The 16,470-nt window shown below is 44.1% G+C and overlaps 1 protein-coding gene across 4 annotated transcripts in view; it reads right to left on the bottom strand.

Annotated features, from left to right (window-relative positions):
• PLXNA1 (plexin A1) overlaps nt 1-16,470 on the bottom strand; it is a 311,748-nt gene that overhangs the window by 150,316 nt on the left and 144,962 nt on the right. For all 4 annotated transcript variants that reach the window (XM_081900456.1, XM_081900454.1, XM_081900457.1 and 1 more), the window contains exon 4: nt 1,717-1,857. In XM_081900456.1, the coding sequence (XP_081756582.1) occupies nt 1,717-1,857 (141 nt within the window). The remainder of the gene's footprint in view (nt 1-1,716; nt 1,858-16,470) is intronic.

Below are 16,470 nucleotides of genomic sequence, written 5' to 3'. Positions count from 1 at the left end.
TAATTATATGCGTATGTCTTTTGCACCTGGCTCCGGCTGGCAGAGTTCTAGTAAAACACAAAGTAAATCATGCATGGCTGAAGTCCTCCCTCTCCTGGTTTAGTGGGCAGTTAGGATCCTCAGACCTAGCTACAGGACAGACTGCAAGAGGAGAATAAAGGTAAAGAAACTGCAGCCCAACAGAATTAAGGTTGGGCTACTCAGTCACAGTGCTCCTAACTCATATAAACACCAGTTTATCTTGCTGGAGGAGTGCAAAGAAACTTCTCCAATACCTGTAGCAGAGACAATCTGTCAAATGACAGAGCTTTTGCAAAACAGACCTAATGAGTCTGCTTTAGAAGAGATGTTGCATGTACCCATGATTCATCTGCTTCCTAATAGTAAGTTTGTTTCCCCTCAGGACAGACTCAAATAGATATTATACATTCTATGAAAAGAAACCTGAGAGCAAAATGGGGGGGAGGGGGGACTCTTAGAGCCAAACCAGCCACGGTAGCAGCAGACCTATTCATTTACACCCAGGTCTCCCTCAGTCATGTATGAAGCAAGGGCCCACTGCTTCATGAAAACAAGGTGGGTGGGTCAGCGCTTCCGGGCACTTCCACTGTTTGTGGCTTACCTACCTAAGGTCTGTCTACCTATGGCCTCCACCACTGGGTGCTTTCTCATTCCCCTGATTTCAATGAGTGAGATCAACTGGGTAAAAGGTGCTTGTGGGAAACTTTACACAAGCCTGGAGTGGTAGGCTTGGAGAGGCTTTAGTTTCCCTCACCCATGTATTACTAACTCTAAGGATGAGATCTCACTTTATATGTGACTGGTCTGCTACTGTCCTGCCAAGTTTGAACATTACATTCATGAGATAATTATATTGACTAAGAAAACACAGAAAAATAATAATTTTGGCATCGGACACTCAGTATATATTATTAGTTATTCTGGAAAAGAGTAACTAATAATATGCGCAGCAGCCCAAGAAGGATTAAGCAGCTTAAACTGATAATACAAATGTTTTCGTGACTAATGCACACCATACCAATTTTGGCAAGGTTTAATGAGGAAAGCTGAGTTTGGGTCTTTAGTTGTTGGTGGGGGGAATGGCAAAGTACAGCACTTGCACTGTGCTGCCATAGAAACAGCAGAGAAGTTTCTTGCGGAGTTAAAATGAGTGGACCAAGAGCCCCTTTTTCATGACCAGCCACGGCCCTTGCTTGTGGTGACCACCTGTACCATATGCAATCATGTGATGGCTGGCAGCGCACACTGAGCTTTAACACACCTGCACATTTGGCTGATTCTGTCCATTTGCAGGGCGTGCTGAAACTCAACGCACACAGAGTTCTGCCTGAGCTGTCACCCATCAGATGATGGAATCTGCTTGTTCATTAAAAAGGAGCCCTCAGGAGAGCTGTCGCTCTGGTGTTGAATCAAGTAAAGGTGTAGCCCATCACTCACACAAGCACTTTTATTGCAATGAGCTCCATGATCACTCCATGAGCTCGACATCTAATCAGAACTGTACTAATAAAGGGAGTGATGTATTCGAAGAAAGTATTTTTATTTGGTTGCTCTGAGAATCTGACAGTCCTGCCTCACACTGTGCTGGAGAAATATCACACAGATGTACTATGCAGAGAGAAAGGGCTGTGCCTCATTACTGCTAAGCTTAAAATCACGTAAAAGGGCCAGCTGTGGACAAACTCAAGTTCTTACCTGTTTCTCAGTCATAGCATAGAGGTACTGGAGATCAGGGCTGAGCACCAAGTCCCGCAGGATGGAGCTGCCATCATGGGCTATGACATTCTCATACTGCAATGCTGAACGTCCAATGGGATTGGCAGGGTCCACAAGGATCTGAAAGAAAAGGCGGCAGCGTTAGCATTTGCTGTTATGGTGCCTAGTATCATCAAGATGGGAGACATTTTTTGGGTGGCAAAGGAATAATGTGCCAATACACACCATAGCTAGCTGGTGGGGGAACAGAAAGAAAGTAAAACCTATGAGGAGCTTTAGGTATACAGTGTATGATAGTCAGCCCTTACCCTGTCAACCACCACCATGTTCCTTAAAACTTCATGACTTCCAACTAGGCCAAAGTCATGAGCTGATGTTTGATAAATCAGCCCAATGGAAATCCCAAGAACCCCATCCCAACAGCATGTTTTGGTTGCCACAGGTAGAAGCAGAGAAGGAAATGCTGAGTCAGGATCAGGGGTCAGCAACTTTTTTCAGCCGTGGGCCGATCCACCGTTCCTCAGACCATGTGGTGGGCCGGACTATATTTTGAAGGGGGAAAAAATGAACAAATTCCTATGCCCCACAAATAACCCAGAGATGTATTTTAAATAAAAGGACACATTCTACTCATGTAAAAACACGCTGATTCCCAGAACGTCCGTGCGCTGGATTGAGAAGGCAATTGGGCTGCATCTGGCCCCCAGGGCCTTAGGTTGCCTACCCCTGGTCAGGATGATTCTCCAAACAGAAACCCATCTTTCATGCATTTTTCTAAATATTTTATTTAAGGGGAAATAATGAACCATCAACCTAATCTTGCCAGCCAACAAGAGCCCCTCCCAATCCCTTTGCTGCTTACCCAAGTTGCCTTTACTGTATTTTATTTTTTTGCCTCCATTCATTTACCAAACTACTCCTTGAGAAAGAGTTAGGACAAGAAATAGCTCCACCTGGTTTCCATTTAAAATAAAACTACATTATGCACTTCAGTGCACATTAATGCTCTTCAATTAAATCTAATGAACTTTAAATGAAGCAGGGGACTTCTGGATAATGTGTTAATAGCTCCAAAGAAAGTGCAAATGGCTGGTAAGGGGTGTGCAGAGAAATAGTGGTAGCCACACAGGCATTGCAGAGGAGATGAAACACAAAGCTCTGTTTAAACTGGGGTGAGCCTTCCGTTACATATCTAGACTGGGAGAGCACTAGGAGGAGGAAGAGTTTAATCTACTGGGAACTTCATCCCACCTAATGCGCAACTACAGAAATATTGCCAAATATCTGTATGAACACAATCATCACAACCTAGCTTCTTTGTCATATGGTCATTGTATGCAATGTTTTGCTCATCTTAACATTAACTCTCTCCACGCACTTGCAGGACAGCTATTACAACCCCATTTGTCACACACCTGGATTATTTAAGCTTTGTTTCAATCAGCATTTCTCCCCTGCTGAACTTTCCCAGCAACCTAGCAATTGTGCCGTTCTTAAAATGTTCTCTGGTGTGGAAAAAAGGTGGAGCATCAAAAAGCTTATAGCCTAGCACACTTTCCCTAAGTACCAACGGCATAGTGCATTTAATGTAACATTAGTGGAGAGGTAACACATATAATCACCTTTGTTTTATGATCAAGGACCCATGTTCTGCCTCCCCATAGCCTGTATTTCATAACAGAAGAGAAGGTAAACTAGCACCTTTGTTCTAGGCAAGGGATATAGTAAATGCTCTAATCCCATTACCACTCACGGTGACAATAAAGCTTATCCTAAAGACCTTGCTTTCACTATAGAAGCCATAACCACATTAAAAAGGCACCCCAGGGTCACAGCCAACCCAGGACAGGGAGGAAATACAACAGGGTTAATTCTCTAAAGTTAACTGCCACCTGACTGCTGAGAAAGTATCTGCCCAGAAAGTATCTGCTTGGGTATAAATAAAAAATTATTATTAATTTATTATTACCATGCTAACAGTGGCTAACATGAGTTACCAACAGACTCTAGAAATTCAGTTTGTCTTTTATATATGTTTCTGGGTGATGCATGTCGTAAGTACTTTCCTACACAGAGAGAAGTGTATAGGAAAGCAGAAACTATTTCACCCTATCAGCTTCCTGGATAACCAAATGTGGGCACATAAAATTCGCACCAAATCCCACCATTGTCTCTTGCGCCTGGTACTGAAGCCGCTTCTCCATTCTTTCTGTCAGGCAAGTGCAACATTTGGCAGTAAGAGTGGGAATTCTTCATTCTGCACCCATCACCCTCAATCTCACTCCAAAAGATGGACCCAGCACATTACATTACAGAAAACAAACCTGTCTGTAAAGCTGAAGTGGAACTAGGAAAATAGCAGTTCTATTTCCCCAGACATAGAAAGCAACACTTTCCACGCAGCACCCATCAAATGTCCAACAGACAATAATAGTTCAATTTTAGGCCCTGACCAAGCCCCACCTCCTGACTTTACCATCCATGTAGTTCCCATTCTTGGAGAATTTCTCATGGTGTCCCCATATAGGGGAATAATCTACTGATTTGGACGCGAAAGCTCAGAGGGCCTCGGTCAGAGAGCCTTCCATTCATTCCCACTGGATTTCAGTAGTAGTAGGTAAATTGTGGAGAAAAGTCTAAGTGACAGATTCAAAGCCACATAAAAACAAAAACAAAATTGTGCCTGGCTATGCTATTACTTAGTGGGAAATGAGTAATTCATTTTGTTCCCTCTAGTTCCACTGGCAATGTTTAATAACTGGGACATCCTTCATCTTCACAACCCGCCCCCAACCAAAGCGCTTCCCCACCCTAGTCCCCAAATAAAGCCCCACAGTGCGCATTGCAGCTTCATTTCCCTCGTTGCAATAAATAGACTCCATCCGTCCATTTGCATACTTTTCAATCAGGCAAAGGAAGTGGGGCTTAGGAGGCAGGATCCTGGCGTGTGGCTGATTAGCATGGAAATGTATGCGGCTCACAAACAAACTGGGGCCCGTTTAATTAGAGCGGCGCCTTTGATTCACCGCCAACATCCAGCACACACCAGCCCCGGATTATTTTTAGTCAGTTTTACAAAACAAATGTATTTGATTAAGAGAGACACCCCTGAGCTAAGGAAGGCTGACAGACAGAGGCAGAGACGTGGGGAGGTTGGCCCCCTACAGGGAACAGGGCCTGGGCCTGTGGTGAAGGTGTCCAGGAATGCAGGTGCAATTGTGAGGAGCCCTCACACGCAGCCTGACAGCTGCATAGCAAAAATGGAGGGAAGCACTGGAATGCGTCTCTGCAGCTGCCAAATCCTGCTGGAAGTCCTGCAATGGTCCCTCCAATTACTGTGCTAATACGTATCCCAGTCCATAGATGGGCCTGACCCTCAGGTTGACTAAAATCACTATTTCACTCACAGACCCATCTCTAGGAGTTCCTTTTTGCCAACAGCTCCCTCCTCATCCTTCCTAGGGGCCTGTCCCTCCCTCCCTCAGTACACCATCCTTGCAAGAGGAGGCAGGCATACCTGCTCTTTTTCACTGCATGTATACCACACAAACATGCAGCAGGGAGCCGCTATTGACCTGTCTCCCTGCTGCATGTTTCCCACCGTGCAGACACAGTGAAAGGAAGCTGTGCCACAGAGCACAGGACAGAAGCAAGCAGATATGTGCTAGATTTTAAACACATGCTTCTATTGTAACATGTAGGAGTCTTTGAGTTAGCCTGAAATCCAAGGCCCTGAAAGGGGAGCTTCCATTGATTCCGCAAGCTCTTTCTCCTGCATATCAAATATAGGTCATTACAAGAGTCTGTAACCCCCTGCTGGTCAATTATTTCTATTTGAATGCTAAAAGCTTTGTCAATAGGCCACTACCTGAAGTTACTAGAATATCTGCATTAGCAATCAACCTCGCTTTGTACATGCAACTGAGATTTATCTTTTTTCTTTTTTTAAGCCTCTCCAATTCCGAAGACTCTGTGCCAGGAACATTACATTAAAACGCATACGAACGGAGAATATATAAAACAGATACAACTAATATAAACACCCCCACAAAACATCCAAAACCAGCCCAAATGAAAAGCCTTAGGAATACTTCCGAAAGATTCTTGTCTGTATTTACAAACATACCTCTTTTCTATTAAAACATCCAAAGTAGCTTACAAGTGTAACACAAAGTTGCCCTAGTCCAAAAAGAAGGTGCTTTAGCAGAACTCCAAGGGGAATATTGTTGTGGAGTTGACTCTCTGCGTGTGAGCTGATGTCTTGAAGATACTTGGGGGCACAACTAAGAACTTAAGAGATGGAGCCTGTTTCTGAAGATATGTTCCATCCCAAGCCCAACACACCTTCAGAGTTCAAAAAGTATTCATTTCTGGCCAAAAGAAGATTAAGACTGACCAGGTTCAGCCATTGAGCCTTGTGGCAGAAGTGAGCTACAGTGGACAGAAAGTCAGACTTGGACCAGGGGGAACTGGGTTCAAATCTCCAGTTCCCCCTGGTCCAAGTCTGACTTTCTGTCCACTGTAGCTCACTTCTGTCTCATTCTGAAAAGGGTAGCTATCCTGTGCCCTCCAGAGGTACCTGGGCTACTACAACTCCTACCATCCCTCACCACTGGCCCTGCTGGCTAAAGTTGATGGGAGCCGAAGTCCACAACTGTAGGCCCACATTATCCACATCTGTTATAAAGAGAGTCTATTATATCTGATAAGGAACTCATTACAACTCTAAACATTGCATACTTCTATAAAAACCCACTGGTTTGCTAAAAATACATTATTATACCTATTTCATACTTATTATTATCTGGGACTATAATTGGTGGCTTTTTCAGCTACAGGCACTACCTGTGAGAAGCTGGATATAGGCTCTTCTTTTCTTCAACATGGCAACAATTTCACCTAAGATGCACTGTCATGTCGAATGCACCCTTCCGGTCATTTTATGGGCTGTATTCACAGCACAATCGATCAATACACTCTTACCCTAGTTTTGAAATCGATCTGTGGGTGTGTTAAGTCATTCCAGCAGTAACATTTAACTACTGGGGTAATTCTACAATTATATTAATCCACCATGTAGTGCTAGGTAAGTGGATGAGATCTCCAATAGCAAAACATAAAAAGCCTGTACAACGGCGGCAATGAAGCAGCTATCAGAGCCAGGGTGGCACAGAAGATAGCATGCTGTGTTTGGAGCTGGGCTCAAATCCCTGATCAGCCGTGAAGCTGACTGGGTGACCTTAGGTCAACCACAGTCTCTCTCAGCTTAACCTTCCTCAGAAGACTGTTCTGAGCGTATAGGGAGGGAACTCCATCTGGGTCACACTGATCCCCAAGCAGAATACAAATATGATGGATGTGAGCTGACTTGCGGTGAGCTCGGTACTTAGTGGGAACTAGTTCGGTTTTAATGACATTCACTGAATTAGTTCAAAAATCTCTGAACTGCATCTGAAAGCAGTTCCCATAATTGCCTGTGTGAAGTGTACATTAATTAAGTTCATATTGGGCTAAAACTTGAACGATTTCTAGTTCAGTCTAGATTTTTTATTTATTAAAAACCCTCTTTACAGACTCTTTGGGCCTTAAAGCTGAAAGAGAATAATTGGGGGGCGTGTGTTATAAACAATTCACAGTTACAGATAGGTAGCCGTGTTGGTCTGCCATAGTCAAAACAAAAGAATTCCTTCCAGTAGCACCTTAAAGACCAACTAAGTTAGTTCTTGGTATGAGCTTTCGCGTGCATGCACACTTCTTCAGATACACTAAAACAGAAGTTACCAGACCTTTCTATATAGTGAGAAGGTGGGGAGGGGTATTACACTATATAGAAGGGTCTGGTAAATTCTGTTTCAGTGCATCTGAAGAAGTGTGCATGCACACGAAAGCTCATACCAAGAACTAACTTAGTTGGTCTTTAAGGTGCTACTGGAAGGAATTCTTTTGTTTAAACAATTCACATTTCACTATGTGTGTCTTTTCTTAGTTTCTTGGTTTTTGTGTTTTACACTTCAGCTCAGAAGCTTGTAACATTCTAAATGCTGAATAAACTTACCAAGGATTATTTGGATGAATCTGAACTGAACTAGTCTATTTTGCAAAGGGACAAATATCAAGTGCAATTAGGGAAGGGGAGGGGTGGGGGGTTTGGGGGGGTTGACAAGTTGAACTATAACTAGTTACTTTTTAAAACAAACTTTTCAAGTTCTGGGTGTGTGGGACATCTCAGAAACAGACACTTGTTTTTCAAGGTTAGCTACCTCTTCTGTAGGGACGCGGGTGGTGCTGTGGGTTAAACCACAGAGCCTAGGACTTGCCGATCAGAAGGTTGGCAGTTCGAATCCCCGTGACGGGGTGAGCTCCCGTTGCTCGGTCCCTGCTCCTGCTAACCTGGCAGTTCGAAAGCACGTCAAAGTGCAAGAAGATAAATAGGTACTGCTCCAGCGGGAAGATAAACAGCGTTTCCATGCGCTGCTCTGGTTCACCAGAAGCGGCTTAGTCATGCTGGCCACATGACCCAGAAGCTGTTCCCTCGGCCAATAAAGCGAGATGAGCGCTGCAACCCCAGAGTCAGTCATGACTGGACCTAATGGTCAGGGGTCCCTTTACCTTTACCTCTTCTGTAAGAGGAGGAAATTCCCATAAAGTCTATAGGAAACTTCGACCCCAAATCTAAACACACTTACTGAACACAATGGAACTTACTTCTGAGTAAAATTGTCTAAGAGTGGCCTGTAAGAGATGGGTTATGTTACTCCACAGGTGTCTAACCTGCAGCATATGTAGCAAAGGCAACAGTGACTTACTATACCTGAACAGGAGAAGGATCTGACTATGGAAGTAAAAAACTAGACTTCTGCTCCAGTGCTGTGCTGATGCCTGTTCTCTAGCTAAGCAGAATAGAGAGCCACCGTTTGGGACAAGTGGGAGCAATCCTATGCAACCAGAGGGCATTCTGGTAGTTATCCTTGAAATTCATATGCAGTGTAGGCAAACTCTGCACATTAGAGTGGCATTAGTCCAGATTTGGACTTGAGTTTGGCTACCATGGTAATATTCTGATTTATTCAGATTTATTCTCATTAGAACAAAAGCAACATTTGCAGGGGTGGGTTTTACTGCAGAGCCCTGGGGTGTCTATAGAGACCCATGCTGATGACAGAAATACCCTTTAAGAGTAATTGCTTTCATGCAAAGTTTGTAATTGCCCAGGTAAGAAAGTTGGAAAAACAAACAGGGCCAGATAGAAAGGTTGTTGCTCAGCAGCAGAGTATCTGCTTTGCATGCAAAAGGTCCCAGGCTCAATCCCCAGCATCTTCAGGTAGGCCTGGAAGAGATCCCATTCTGAAACCCTGGAGAGCTGCTGCCAGTCTATGTACACAGTGCTAAGCTAGAGGGACCAATAGTTTGACTCAGCATAAAGCAGCTTCCTGTGTTCCTGTGGTTTCATAGGGTCATAGAACTCTCAATGCATACTATCAGGTGCATGTTTATCATCATGCAATAGTGGCAACAACCAAGCAGCAAACATGATGCTTTTGCAACATGGTCATCAAGATCTCATTACTGTACAGAGTTGCTCTGACTGGTTGTGCAGCAATGATTCTTACTTGCTGTGGGGAAAAAGTGAGTGGCTCTTTGCAAGTCTGCACCTCTATACTTCCAAAAAGAAGAAAAGAAAGATGGATGGATATGGTGGGGACCGAGTGTCTTGCACAGGAAAAACAGAAGACTTCTGGCACGGTAAGTGCACCGACAAATATGCCCTGTGCAAGCTGCTCTAGCTCAAGGAATCAGATTACAAAAACCCATGGACAAGATGCTTCTTGTTCTTTGTTTTCGTTAAAGTGTTAAGGACAGCTGTAGATGCTTTTGCCACACTTCGTATTTGCTATCCTCCAGGCATTAGTAGAGGAGTGGGCACACCTGCCACAATGTGTTAACAGTTTTGGTCTCTTTCCTATTGTCCCAGAGGGAATTCTGGTTTTATCTCCTAGAACTTCATTTGCAGTGTAGGCAAAAACACTTTCAGTAGAAAACTAAGGAAACAGGCCTCTTAAGCAGAGGAAGGAACAGGGAACCACAATGCATTTGAGAAGGATATGTATATACCAAATTCAGTACCAGAAGCACGGGATGAGATGCAGTAAATGACTTACAGCTGACACCTCTCCAGGACTGTTCCACCTTCACCTGCTTGAAGCAGGGTAGGACTCTAACACAGCTGGAATTTGACAGTTTCTTGATCCTTATTTGAAAGCAACTATTAAGGCACAGTGGGACTGTGAAGGAGTCCTATCCATCTAGGTTCTTCCACACCCCATCTCCCACCAGGTGTGGGAAGGTACAGAGGCATGAGATGTGAAGAAGGGTATCTGTAAATCAGAGCAACACTCCTAAGAAACATCCTCCTTCCTGCCCTCCATTCCACACTTCCACCCAGGGGAATAAACATTTACCAAAAAAAGCCCCTTATTAACCTTTCTCCTTATCCTGATGCTGATAATTACTCAAATACAGTACTAATAATTACTCTAGCTAATTTCTCATTGAGAATTCTGCTCATATTCACTCCATCTCATGTAAGTCAGTCACAGCACTAGGCTGGATTATTCAGGGAAGAATCTTAAAATGTAACATGGTTAGAGAATATACAACAATATAAAAACAGGAGATAAGATGATAATGTGTTCCTGGCTTACACATCCTGACCACTGATGAGCATCCTCAGTGATTTATTAACCATAGGTGTAGCCCAAACTTGAGCAGTAGCTTTGCAGAAGAACACAGGAAGAAAATTCAAACCTGATATTTATAAAAGGGAAAAACTCTTTAAAACCATGTTACACAACTCAGTAGCATGGAGTTTTCATTTATACACCTAGAACACAGGTGCAAAAAGATCATTCTGATGCCATGTGTAAATAGCTACTTAATTCTTTCCACACTTAGCATTCAAATTATTATTATTCCATGCAAACAATTTTCTGGTTTCTTTACTTGTAGCTCTGGACTTCTTTCCAAATTAGAAATCTTGAGCTTATGGGAACACACTTGCCTTAAATGTGTCCCAGACATACAGCAGAAGGATTCAGAAAACAGAATGGACTCTTAAGATGGCCTACAAATGAAACCCAGGGAAAATCATGTAAACTAGGTCAAGTCTGGAGTAGCAGAGTGATTGCATAACATGGGTAATGAAGTGCTGACCCACAAGTAATACTCCTTCCCAGGGAAGAACACACAAAAAGACATCCTCTCCGCTGCTCACATGACATGCAACATGGATTATTATGAGAAAAACAAAAACACACAACTCAACAATGAAATTATAAGAGCTGTACAATAAGCAGTGATAAAGGTGAAAACCTTCTGTGTTAAAAACAACGCAGCTATTAAAATAGATACAGACCATCAGTAAAAGGGCCTGACTCACCCCAGTAAAAAGAGGTCATCATAATGTTAGTGCTGCTCTGAAGGAAATCAGACACCATCCCCTTGTACAGGGAAGAAATTCAGTTCGGCGTTGGCTAACCATCAGACACAAGCAACCTGCTCTACAAGAGGTGCTATCTCATAAAGAAAAAAATCCCAAGCATCAGCTAACAAAAGCACAAATCACCTTTGGGAAGTTCAGAAACTCAGGATGGAACTTGCAAAAGGATGAATAGGTGTTACTGTAGACTGGCTTTTCCAACCTGGTGCCTTCCAGATGTTCCAAACAACAACTCCCGTCAGCCACAGACAGTTCTGCCAACTAGCACAGCTGGCAAAGTACAATAAACACCTGTGAAGGCTAGAAACTGGGGAATGACCCATGTTCAGAAGTGATATTAGCATGGACACCTCTATAGCATCAAGTAGACTGCACAGTGCAATCATATACATGTTATGAAGAACTTACTTCCAGGTGAGTGCATTCAGGATTGCAGTCTTGACTGCCTGTAAGTCCCATTAAAATCTGTGGGACTTACTTCTCAGTAACATGCATAGGATTGTTCTGCGACTAACTTTCAATCTTAAATGTGAATCTTTCCAGACTATAGCAACTAAACAAACAGACTTGCCTTGCCAAGAAAAGAAAGCCCTCCCATGAACTGGTATCTGTATCCAGAGCTTCCTGCCGCAAATAGATGGTGGCTAGTGGCCAATCTGCCCCAAATGGTTAGGTAAATCACTGGCAGCAAATACTATTCTTTTGTTTGATGCTGCTATTTACCACTCGTGTATTCATGGATAATTGACCAATTCCATCAGGTTCATATTCTGAAAGGACAACAACTTGACCCACTTCCCACTGTGTTGAGACTCCACCGAACTGCAATTCAACAGATCAATTATTTTATGCCGGATAAAAAGATTTTAGCCCTTTGTCCCTGCTGTTATTGCCTACTATCTCTTGGCTGCATTACAAACTTCCTATGTCATTTTGGAAAAGATGATCAGATGGCAGCCCTATACACAAGGAAGCTAAATACACAAGCAAACTTATTATTGGCATTTCCTGACTCCCCAACCACCCACCTGATGCTGCAGACTCGATATTCCTTCAATAATGGTGTTTACATGCTTTATTGGGCTCTCTGCAGATATATAACATGGTCATAAACACAAGCTCTGTCTGAAGATAGCAAACACACCTGCCAAATACGGTAAGTTGCAAAAGTAAAAAATCAGCAATGCTCAAACTGCAGCTGTTAGCTTAAATTCATGCAACCCTCAACATAATTTCATGTGGGTCAGGGGAGCCCTGAGGGAAAGGAGGGTGGAAATGGGGCAAATGGACTAAATGGATGGAGAGATAGAAAAAGGGATGGGTGGGAAGCCCTCTAGAAGCAGTACTCAGTCCCTTAGTAAGACCAATCTATATCTCCCCTGGCAGCCTCCTGAGCAGGGAAGAACAGGGGGTGAGGAGAGAGAAGATGTGCCACTGCCTACTTTTGCTTCTGATCTCATCTACAGCTGAATTTGGCTTTGCCCACTGCCAACGTGTAGGCCTAAATACGTTAGCCCCACAGCCCTTGAGTGGAAGGCATATACAGTGGTACCTTGGGTTACATATGCTTCAGGTTACATACACTTCAGGTTACAGACTCCGCTAACCCAGAAATAGTACCTCGGGTTAAGAACTTTGCTTCAGGATGAGAACAGAAATCGTGCTCTGGTGGCATGGCAGCAGCAGGAGGCCCCATTAGCTAAAGTGGTGCTTCAGGTTAAGAACAGTTTCAGGTTAAGAATGGACCTCCGGAACGAATTAAGTACTTAACCCAAGGCACCACTGTATATATATCCTACACACATGCAGAGAGAAAGAGAAAGATCTCCCAAAGACCACAAATTTGTATTTCTGCTCTAAGGAGTCAAAGATAGAATGTTCCCTAAAATGAGAGCTGCATCAAGCAAACAGATACAAAGTACAAAGGAAAGAGAGTCAGAACAGTTTGCCAGCATTTCCACACTGCCGAAGGACTCTGAATAGGAATCACACCGCCTGCCTGCCTGCCAAATTCTGTTCCTCCTGACCTTCCTACTCTGGATCCGTCCTTCCTTTCCCTAGGTCCACCCCACCACATGTCTCTCATTCTTGCTTGCCTCTGCCTGCCTGCCTGCCTGCCTGCCTGCCTGCCTCTCTCTCTCTCTCTCTCTCTCTCTCTCTCTCTCTCTCTCTCTCTCTGGCACAATGCTCTGTGTTGCTTTGTACTCTTATCTGTATGTGGCTGTGATTAATTCTCAGTGGCTGGCAGCAACAACAAGAGGGAGGCGCTTTAGTTTGCTGCCATACTTCAAAGGCAAAGACTTATCTGCCTGAAACACACTTTGCAGCCTTTTCAGGGGAACCCTTCCCAGTTCTACGGGGCTCACAGGGTGCTGAGAAGCAGTGCAAAAGGAGGGCTTTTTTATAGTACTGCATTTCAAAGCCCCCCTCCCTTCCTCTCTACTTGTCCATCCCCAAGCTACCGTTCTGTGCTCTGCACTGACACCTGCTGGAAGAGATGGGGTGAGTCAGTTCCGCAGATATTTATGCGTGGAGGAAATGTTATTTTGAATCAGCCCTGGCATTCCCTTCCTTCCCAACACAATCTGTTTCTTAACTTTGCTGCTTTATTAAAAACTGAGGGTGGTTTCAGAACGTCACTATTTTGGGGTGGGATTCAATCACACGCTGGCAAATTCAGGTTGCACAATTGAAGTTGGAGGACCCTTGTAGATGACCTGCTTGCTGAGCATTCATCCTGCTTTGTTTGCAGGGAGATTAGACAATGTCAAGCAAGTGTTGTCCAACACTTCACAGTGCATTTCCCCTTATCACAAAAAGTCCAGCATTTGGGGGGAGAAGGTTTGTTGTGCAGGACCTCCATTTTGCCACATTTTGTAATGAATGTTCATTGCCATGGACCCAGAATATATTTGATCTTCGAGGTAAAGGCTACCACCTCCATTACCAAAATTCAAAAACACAGAAAAACCAGAAGCAGCACACAACTCTGCATCATCTCCAGCTTATGCATTGCCTTAAGAAACCCTTGCCACCATCAGAAGCAGGATATAGAATTTAGATGTAGTGGAAGCAAAGGTTCAGCAACCATTACCTGCCTGCCCCCTCTCTCCATGTGGACCTTTGCACTGGACCATGGCAGATCCATGTGCATTTCAAGCTTCAGGCACTTGGTGTTCCCCATTCATAAAATAAGCACTTTGTTTTGGTCCCTGCCCCAAGACCCCAGCAGGGCTCAGATAGAGCATCCAAGACAATGCAGGGGGGGAGAACAGAGGCTGTACAGTCAGACAACAGCAGGAAGCATTTAATAGGGAAGCTCAGCTATCACTGCTCAGCCACGTGTCTTGGTGGGGCGCTCAGGGCTTCAGCAGATCCGAAAGGCGATTGCTATGGAATCATCTCTCCATGAACCCAGCGACTCTGATCCCAACAGCTCCCAAACAGAGGGAAACCACTTTCCTTACCATTGAGATTCAGTTGTTCCGAGGTGGAGCAAAGGAGCCAATGCTACACACGGCAGCAATGTAAACATGAGCTTATGACAAGAAGGGAAGATCATTCTTTGTTGAAGTGAGCCGGCTGGGGGATTGAGAAAATAGTATTAGCCCCAATGACATCTGTCCAAGGGCTTACCCAGACGATACACTTTGTGGTTCATTACTATGCCGTTTCAAAACCACACGGAAATAACAAGAAATTAAGACTCTACACTACCCAGTAATTTGTGGCTTGTTCTGATTGAATGAGTAGCAGTCACCCCCAAGTTTTACTATATTTATCATATACAAGCAGCAATTTATCAAGGAGGGAGGGGTGAACCAGCACAATATGGCTGTGCACAGAGGTATCTCGTAGCTCCAAACATTGATTTTTAAAAAAACTTAAAACAACATGATTGCAGAAGACCTTTAGTGATCATAAGTAGAGAAAAGGCCCACTTCTCATTCAACAAAGAAGCAGAGAGATAAACCTTTATGAAGGAAGGAAACAGAGGACTGAAATGTTCACCAGAGCCAAACAAACTAGAACAGTCTCTTCATTGTTTAAAAATTGGGCAATTCCATATATGCCACTATTTGAAATAATTGGCATGTACAAACAAGACACAACTTTCTTGCTGGCTCTTGAAGAGCTGATATCAGGAACTGCTGGGGCTGGAACCTGGAATTGATAGCTTTCTGCAGTGTTGCCACATGTAGTAAGCCACTGACTACAGGTTAGAGCAGCCTTTGCCAACCTTGTGCCTCCAGATGTTTGGGACTACAACTCCCATAACAACTCCCACTGGAAGTTCTAGATCCAAAATATCTGGAGGGCACCAGGTTGGGGAAGCTGGGTTAGAGTATTTCCTCAGGCAGTAAAGGATTTCTGGCTCTTGGGAGTGGTTCCTTCCATCCAGGCTGGCCATTAGCTCTCCTCACCAGCTTTCTGTTCAGGCTAGGCCTTTGCCTTTTCAATGAGTGTCTTGACACGCTTTGGCCTTTTTTTATCCCCCAGCTCTGATGCCTGATCCCACTACCACTCAATGACCGCCTGCAGCTCAGCTCAGCCAGGAGGGGCATCATTAAGCAGAGTGATGCAGCCTGCTCAGTTGGAGGATGCAGTGGAAGAAGATTCGGCTGCCAGTCTGGTTAACTTCTTTATGTGGAATGGGGAGGTTGCCATCTTGTCCTTCACTTCAGGCAGCAAAATGTCCTGGGATGATGACCCAAGTCTGACCACTGACAAGCATCAATCCAGTTCTGCTTCTAAAAAAGCTATGGAGCTTTGGATGTGCTTGTCCCTATAATGTATATTGGGACATGGGTGGCACTGTGGTCTAAACAACTGAGCCTAGGGCTTGCTGATCGGAAGGTCAGCAGTTCGAATCCCCGCGATGGGGTGAGCTCCCGTTGCTCGGTCCCAGCTTCTGCCAACCTAGTCAAAGTGCAAGTAGATAAATAGGTATCACTCCGGTGGGAAGGTAAATGCTTGGTTTCGCCAGAAGCGGCTTAGTCATGCTGGCCACATGACCCAGAAAACTGTCTGCAGACAAACGTAGGCTCCCTCGGCCAGTAAAGAGAGATGAGCGCCACAACTCCAGAGTCGTTTGTGACTGGACTTCACTGTCAGGGGTCCTTTACCTTTAACTTTTATAGTGTATATATTCTATTTATCCAACTGACAGCATTTTCTAGAAAACAATTGGCAATGAACAGTTGTATCAAAGCAGTTCCTTACAGTATTAGCAGTAC

This window comes from Podarcis melisellensis (assembly GCF_964234715.1).
Source record: "Podarcis melisellensis genome assembly, chromosome: 2".
NCBI lineage: Eukaryota > Metazoa > Chordata > Lepidosauria > Squamata > Lacertidae > Podarcis > Podarcis melisellensis.
The sequence above is the reverse complement of the archived record's forward strand: the minus strand, read 5'-3'. Positions and strand labels throughout refer to the sequence as shown.